This window comes from Clinocottus analis, unplaced genomic scaffold, assembly GCF_023055335.1.
Source record: "Clinocottus analis isolate CAN_PGR_092001 unplaced genomic scaffold, fCliAna1.0.p SCAF_15, whole genome shotgun sequence".
Classification (NCBI taxonomy): domain Eukaryota; kingdom Metazoa; phylum Chordata; class Actinopteri; order Perciformes; family Cottidae; genus Clinocottus; species Clinocottus analis.
In genome coordinates this window covers 14,513,556-14,522,079 of record NW_027175876.1, presented here as the reverse complement: position 1 = coordinate 14,522,079, position 8,524 = coordinate 14,513,556, and the positions used below count along the sequence as shown (strand labels likewise).

Here is an 8,524-nt window from a genome sequence, read left to right as displayed (position 1 = left end):
GCAGTTCTAGTAATGCAAAGGATAAACTCCATGCATAAAAAAAAATAGTTAGCTGCCCTGTACGTTTAAAAGCGCACATTCATGTTCAGAAACCTTGAAAGTGTGGAGGGTCCACGGTAAGATGGTTGTCAGCGCAAAGTGTCCACGGGCAGGACCGAGACAAGAAAAACAGTCCGGAGCTGCTGGCCACAAACGAGAAGAGTCCAACCTCTTTGAAAAAAAAACGAAAAGGCTGCTGTCGCCAAAGAAAGATCAACCTGTCAATCTGATCTAGGTAGCAGAGTAATGCAGAATATGCAGAACTGAGAAAGAAACTGTAAAAAGACCACCTTTTCCCTACTTTTGCTCTATCTAGATAAAGAGAGTTCTAAACATAGAAATCTTTTAATAAGAAGATTAAGTTAAATTGCGCATTTATTAATTCCCTGCAATTACATCAGCTAAAGTGCTGATTTCTTTCTGTGTAGAAATAAGTAACTGTGTTCTTTACTTCAAAAGGACATTGTTAGCTCAAACTCTTTTGTTTATCAAAGGTAAATATTACACGAGAGGTGACAGTAAAGGCCTCGTCGTCGATGCAGTCATTTCCATGTGTGACAATATGTACAATGACAAATACGAAGGTAAACAGAGCAAATAAGTGAGGAAAAAAAATAAGTCAAATAGAAAAAAGTTGCTATATAATGTACATATATGAACACATCTGCGATTCTTCCTGATGAGGATCGGTGTGGTTGTAAGTGCCATGGTTCTGAGTCTGTGTGTTTATCTTACATTATATTCATTAGCCCGACGAGGCAGAAGATTGTTTTGGTTACTATATTTGCTCGGCCTTCCTGTACTCGTCTGGGAAAGAGGTCAAAGGTGAGAGAGGGCTGAAAGTTGGAATGATGTAATGCATGGAGGGAGGTCAAACCCTGGACGGCAGGGGTTTGGTGCGCGGTGACGTCTGCAGAGGTTGATGAAAGACTTGAGGAGGAGCTGACTCCTCTGGAGTGATGGGGAGACTCAGTAACGGTGGGTCTGGTGGAAGTACTGGGAGCTCTGCTGGGACAATGACGAGTATCCCATGGTGCTCTGGGGCTGAGTGGAACCTTGGACGCTGCTTTGGTAACCGAGGCGGGAGCCAGAGTGCTGATGGGGAGACAAGGGAGAGAAGACACCGCAATGAGCAGCTCAACTTTGCAAGATATATTTTTATATTTATTTCACAACACAAAATGTTGTGAAATAAACATGCATTCTCTCTACTGACCATCAGGGGGCGACTCCTCTGGTTGAATATAAGTCTATGATAAAATGACTCGACTTTTCCCTTGTTTTTTTTCCTCACTTAACTTTTTAAACATGAGTTTCTGGTCTCAACTTCTAATTTTTTCTCACTTTACTTTTTAAACATGAGTTTCTGGTCTCAACTTCTAGTTTTAAGTCTTCTTCAAAACAGCATGATGTTCATTTAGTAAATGATGGTCCATTAAGAGTCAAACAGACCATAAAGCAGGGTATGTTTTAGGTCGGGCTTACTATAATTTAACAGGTCACTGCCGCTACCAGAGCTGTATAAGGCTCTGGTAGCCTTATACAGCTCAGTCACTCCTCAACATTCCTAATATTGTCACTTTTGTTCTGTGTCTCCATTTTCTTCTAGACAGTCTATAGTTAAAGCAAACAATAACCGCTCAGTAATTTATAATTTATAATATATTATAGTAATTTATAGTATTTTTATAATTAAATTATGATGCAGCAAAAAAGTGATTATAATGCATTATAAAAAGATTATATTGTATTACAACCATGGTGATCTTAATACACTATGATTATTGCTAAGCATAATCATAATTCACAATAACTATGAAGAATTTTGATTATGACTTGACCTCATCAGTCATTATAAAATGTGTTTCAATCTGTCGGAATTATTTTTATAAAACACTATGAAAATGCTTTATAACTACAATTATACAGTCCTGAAAGCTGATTTTTTTTAACGCATTACAAGTGTGTTTATAATGCATTACAGACATGGGCAAAAGAGTGTTTTCTTATTTTACTAGCAAAGAGAAGCTGCAATTCCGAAATCAGTTGAGTCACAGGATAACAGGAAGCTGGGGCCTCGGCTGAACTCACGATAAGTCTGCACCAGCCAGCTCTGGTCACAATATGCTACGCTGCCTCTATTCAGGAGAATGATTAAAGAGTGATGCGTGGTGGTGATGGGCGGGGGGGGGGGAACTGTGGTACAAGGGATCAATGAGTGGGGAAAAGTAGGACGCAGCGGTGACTGCGCCGTCAGACCTCTAACAAACCTCCTGAGGCCTGAGCAGCTGTCTCACATGAAGCCTCAGCCCCTGCTATATATACACCTCTACCTGGTGATGTGTACTTTACGGCTGATAGCATCGCCTTTGTGTGCCCTCGCCAACATGGCACACTTGCAGAGATGGCGAGGAGAGGTTATACCAGGGACCTCTATCCTGCATGCTATGTGCAGTTGCACTCATTGACACTCGCTCCCCCTCTTCTATGTCACTGCCCGCATTTCATCACCCTCACTCCCTCATTTAGAAATCTCCCGGGCCGTGAGCGAGAGCCAACAACAGTAGAGCGGAGTTGGAAACAGAAGCTTGCACCACAGCGAGTCACTATCAGCTGTCAGCAGGACAATGTGGAATGTCCTTATCAGCAAGCTGTTGTTGTCTGGTCTGTCTGTGTCTTCCTCACAGCTGCCCAATGCACGCACGCACGCACGCACGCACGCACGCACGCACGCACGCACGCACGCACGCACGCACGCACGCACGCACGCACGCACGCACGCACGCAAACGACTGTGGCTCAGTGGTGAGCAGGGTTGTCCTTCAATCAGAGGATCGGTGGTTTGATCCTAGCCCATGTCGATGTGTTCTTTAGCAAGACTCTTAACCCTAAATTGCTCCCGTATCCGCGCCTACGTAGTATGAATGGTTGATGATACTGATGTGGCACCTTGCATGGTAGCTCCTCCCATCAGCGTGTGAATGGGTGAATGATGTCATGTAGTGTTACAGCGCTTTGAGTGGTCGCAAGACTACAAAAGCGCTATACAAGTACGGGACAGCCAAGGAAAGGAAAAGTTTGCATCTCTATCCTCACTGTGCTCTACTGTCATTATTGGTTAATCAATGATTTTTCTGATGAATCGTAAATGCATTTGAATATATTCTGTGGGTAAAATAATGGGATGGTTTAGTAAATTAAAAATCCCAAATGACATCTATGTGATGACGCCACCTATTGGTTTGTGGAATGCTAGAGGTTCACATTCTCTCATTTTCTTCCCCTGCAACCAAAAGTGAAGGAGAGTGTGTACAGCGCAATGCTAAACAAAAATGTTCAAAATAACTTTCATTAAGTGGCAACACACTGTGAAAGGCTATAAGGTGTAAGACAAAAACACGAACAAGTCCCGGTCCGGAGATCGGTGTGGTAGCGACCTGTCAGTCACAAGGTAGCTCTGCCCTAAAGCATACTTTTTTACTCTAAAGGGACAATAATTTACTAAATGAACATTACGCTGTTTTTAAGAAGAATTGAGACTAGAGATTGAGACAATAAACTAATGTTTACAATGTTTAGTGAGGGAATTAATCAAGAGAGAAGCAAAGTAATTTTCTCATAGACTTCTATACAACCGGAAGAGTTGCCCCCTGTTGGCCATTAGAAAGAAGGCAGGTTTAAGACACTTGCACATTTTTGTAGTTCTGATGAGATGCATTTAATTGTCTTAAAACCTGCAGTCTGTTAAATGATCTGATAATTTAAAAGTCCAATTTTGCCACAAATACTACCAAAATGATAATAAAACTCCCTGAACAGTTTTGATCGTTTCCGGACAACAATAGAGCCCTGTGGCACAGAGGGAGAAAATAAATCTGAATTTGATACACACAAATACTTTAGTGGATACATTCATTGTTGGTATGGGTCTTTTTATGAAATCTTGTTAGCCAATGACTTCCTTCTGGAGAATAAATCCTACGAACCTGATACTCCGACTGTAGCACCCCTGTGCCTGAGGAGGCTCCAGAGGGCCCGATCCGAGGTTTCTTGTTGGGGGGGCCCTGGTCCTGGCCGTGTTGTAAACCCCCGCCGGCTGTGGCCCCTGTAGCTCCAGCGGTGCCGTTGGTTTGGGCCAAGTTCTTCTGGGAGGGGACCTGCTGAGTTGCTGTCTGCTGCTGGGCCTGAGTCTGACCCGTCGTCTGCTGGGTCTGGTTCTGAGAATGGGACACACAGGGACACAAATAAAGACATTTTTTAAAAGCGTAGCAAAATTGATAAAGAGCCTATGTGTTGGGAGTGAGTGAGAGGAAATCTGATAAATAAAGCGTGTGTGAAATCAGTTTATTTCCTTTGTTTGTCTTGTCCGACTATCAACTCGCTCCAGTTTTATCGTTCAGCCTTTAGTTTCTGCTTTGCATATGTTGATAGCTGCTCATCTGTTCTACTTCACACTTAGCGAGTGCATCACTGGGGACCTAAGGGCGTGCAGGGTTGAATTTGGTGCAATTTGGACTGGCAATGCCATTATTATGAATAAATAAATAAGCAGACTTTATAGTCCGGCTCATTGCCTGCAGCTCATTTTGGCTGCCAGTTGCCGGGCATAGAACACTAACGCTACAGGAATACTGGATCACAAACATTTTCAGTCAACAGATAGCTGACAGTAACAGTGCCACTCTGTGTACTAACTCATAACGTTGCGGCACTTGAGTAACACAATCACTAATACAGCACGCACGCACGCACGCACGCACGCACGCACGCACGCACGCACGCACGCACGCACGCACACACACACACACACACACACACACACACACACACACAATAAACACTTTGTGATTCGGTTCAAAACCAATGAAAAAGTGAAGGTTCCCATTATCTGCTGATGAGCGTGTTGCTGATAGTCATGGCCGTCTACCCAAATGTTTTCACGATGTCAAAAGAAGCCAGCTGATGGGGGTCACGGTGCAGAACTTGTTGCCTGGAGATGTTTTTTTTTGGAGGAATCTGCCCTTTAAGCTCTCCTTGTGATAAAAACCATAAGAAGAAAAATACACTCTCTCTCCGACCTCCTGCAATGCAATCTACTTGCCTCAAAAAGTCAACTCTTTCTACCAACAGGGTTTTTATTGGAAAGGTGACTAACTGTCCAAGATGAGGTGGTAGATTTTGGATAATGCTAAAAGAATAACAGTTACTTCAAGTCCAGAGTCAGAGCTCTTACCTAGAAAAAACAAGAACAGTGAACCTGGCTTTCTCTGACGTTTAGATTGGTCCTGAAATGTTTGCAAATGAGTTGATTCCTGAGTGAGGCTTCAATGGCATATTGAAACCCATATTTTCAAAGAAATTGTAATAAGAAGTGGGTTTTTTTTAAATATTGTCCTAATGTAAATTATCAAAAAAGAAATTGTGTGCTGGCTTTCACGATGTTCTCATTATCGCGACACTTTACAAACATGTACCACTCGCAAAAAAGCGAGCTGTGGACCTGAGCTTTTTTTGTTGTTGACACAATCCTTCTGTGATCCAGTCTGCATAAAGTATGTGTGTACAGTATGTAAGACAGACAACAGCTGCAGAAATTAATAGGCAAAAATAATTATAATACATGTAGTGTATTTATGAAAAACAATTACATTATTAAATAACTATAACTTTTAATTATAAAAAAAGTGTGTGTGTGTATATATATATATATATATATATATATATATATATATATATATATATATATATATATATATATTTAAGTTTTTTATTAGAAAATATCTATAACTTTTTGATTCTGTTTAGGCCACCAGAGAAGGCTTAGAAGGCCCTGACGACCTGCCACTGATGTACGTATACCTCATACAACCCCATTTAAAAACTGTTTATATACCTCGTCATACTGGTAAACTTTGCTATCAGTGTTAACTATTTAGTTAGTGTCAGTTTTTTTGTTTTTAGCAAAGTATTAAATTCTATGAGCGTATTGTGTCTGCTTGTCCCGTGTTTGATTTTTAATATGAAAAAGTAACCAAAGCTGTAGTAACCAAGATAAAAAGCAACTGTAGTAACCATTCACTTTGCTTTACGTCCCCGCCTGTATGTATTCAGGATCACTTTACAATCTTGACAAGTCCCATTTGAAAACTATTTGTCCCTAGCAATGAGGATTGATTCGAAAATGGGACCGCCATCGGAATCGAATATTCTTTGTGGCCGCAATATAAAAGCAACAATCTGCCGCAATGTGTCCCGAGCGTGAAAGCTGGTTCGAAGTAATGACGTGAAATTGGCAGGGCTTCAGTGATAGTATGGTTTCCGTGTCATCTGTTTTCAGCAGAGCCGGATAATTACCTTTTCTGTTTTCTCCTCGGGCTCGTCTTCGTTTAGAAACTCTCGTTTTGGGTAGGGGATCTGACACCCGGCAAACACACTAGAGGCAATAGCAGAAAACCTTCATGTTACCACTTTTATACTTCTAGAACTGTGGGCCTCAAAAAAAGATTTTTCTTGAATCAAGGCAAAAGAAAAAGCCTCTCGTTAAAGTTTGCTATGGCTTACTCAGTGGTTGGTAACGGATCCTCCAGGAAGTACGGATCTTGCAACGCCTGCTCTGATGTGATTCTTTTGGTGGGGTCCATGGTGAGGAGTTTCTGGAGCTGAAGGCAGAGAACAATAGCACCGTGTGACGAGGTAGTTCAGCGTCTTCTTAATTCACAGTGTTGTTAAAAGTATTTGGACATGTTCTGCATTGTTTTGGTTCAATCAAAGGACTATCACTCAGATCGACCATTTAAAGTCTGAGTGACAGGATGTTAGAGTGTCTTTAGCTTGACGCATGAACGAAACGTTTAAGCAGTGTACGGTTAGGGGGATATAAATAAAAATACTTCGCATTTGATTGGGCCGCTAAAAAGTGGACAGACTTAGACTGTAGCGGGATATGGAGCTGCGAAGGACTGTGGCTCCACACACACACCTCCCTTTTTGTTTTAAAGGTTGCAAATTGATTATTAGAAGGATGTCATGATATTATTAGTTAAAATCGGTCTTTTCTTCTCGTAAAAGAAAACATGTCATTTTGTTTTGCACAAAGAAAAGATGAGTGGATATTGATATACAAATCCAAATAATTGTTTTGCCATATATTGTTTATCAGAATGTGATCTTAAAGCATTTTTAATTTCATCTCGATTTCAGGCAGCACTACCAAACCGCCACCGAACTGCATTGCTAATCGTCGTAATGCATGATTTGGCAAGAATGCAGCCCTGGGCAAAATAGATCTGTGAACAAGATTTCTACGCATATGTTAACCTTGTTAACTATGATACATCCCTCAATCATACCCCATGGTTGTTATTCATAACACAGTGAAACACAATAAGCAAAGTTTTCAGCACCAAACAAGGTAGCTCTAAATGAGAGACTTTTTTTTCGGATGTGTGCTTACCAACAGAAACACCTTGCTGTCTGGTTTGACTTTGTGCTTCTCCATGTATTTGATCAAGCTGCTGTTAGCATACCTGTTGGATGAGAAACACAACAATAAATAATTTAAATAAAAAGCAGTTTAACGGTATTTACAATTTAGTTTGTCGGTCTATGAGTTTCAGATCATCACAGCATCAGCTCACGTTGTCCTCCGGAAGTCTTTCTGCAGTGTTGGGTACTCCGGCATCTTCCTGATGTCTTCCCAGTCCTTATCTGTGGAATACAAAAAGTTAGAAACTATATCCACAAGACTTTTTTCTTTTGGAGATGGATGCTCTTAACAGTACTTTTTTCATATACAGTGTGTGCGTGTGTGTGTGTGTGTGTGTGTGTGTGTGTGTGTGTGTGTGTGTGTGTGTGTGTGTGTGTGAAACCGATGCTTACGCAAAACTATGTTCATGTTAGGACCCTGCGCTTGATTTGCTGGTGCCGAGAGACGATGCCTGAATCCAAACTGAGGAACCTTGTCACTCTGTGTGTAGAGGTCACATGCAGCCCTTGAACCAGGATTCTTTGGTATTTCTCTTCATTATATAATGATCACCATAGTAATGTAAAGTAGCATTGACGATATAATGGCTGATTTAGTTTTACAAGTATGTTTTTTTTTTTACATTTATATTTTAAAAGGTCAACTCTATTTTTAACCCCTTTTTGGGGTGGTTTTCAAATAGAAACGCCCACTTGGCCATGAGCAAAAAGTTATGAACAATGTAAATGCGGGAACTAGCCGAATCAAAAAATGGGCCCACCTATCAATATCAAGATCAGTTCCAGTGAACACTGTATTTAAAATATTTGTATCGCTTTCCATTGCTGTCAGACAGCTCATTTAAATATATAAATCAAGGACCCGCCCTTAAAGCTACATTGTGGATTTGAGTCCGCTAATGGAGCGATGTTTGCAACTGCTTGTAGTCAACATGTTTGTTAGACCTCTCGGATCCAAGCAGATTTACACACACTTAACTTCAAAGAATCTCCGCAGGGT

At 41.0% G+C, this 8,524-nt stretch overlaps 1 protein-coding gene across 1 annotated transcript in view; it reads right to left on the bottom strand.

The window, feature by feature from the left end:
- cdk19 (cyclin dependent kinase 19) overlaps positions 1-8,524 on the bottom strand; it is a 63,988-nt gene that overhangs the window by 2,154 nt on the left and 53,310 nt on the right. The window contains exons 8-13 of the mRNA XM_068577435.1: positions 7,677-7,746; positions 7,493-7,565; positions 6,601-6,698; positions 6,394-6,472; positions 4,026-4,256; positions 1-1,134 (exon numbers count right to left, since the gene is read on the bottom strand). The exon at positions 1-1,134 is cut by the window's left edge and continues 2,154 nt beyond it. Of these exons, the coding sequence (XP_068433536.1) occupies positions 1,009-1,134; positions 4,026-4,256; positions 6,394-6,472; positions 6,601-6,698; positions 7,493-7,565; positions 7,677-7,746 (677 nt within the window). The 3' untranslated portion in view covers positions 1-1,008. The remainder of the gene's footprint in view (positions 1,135-4,025; positions 4,257-6,393; positions 6,473-6,600; positions 6,699-7,492; positions 7,566-7,676; positions 7,747-8,524) is intronic.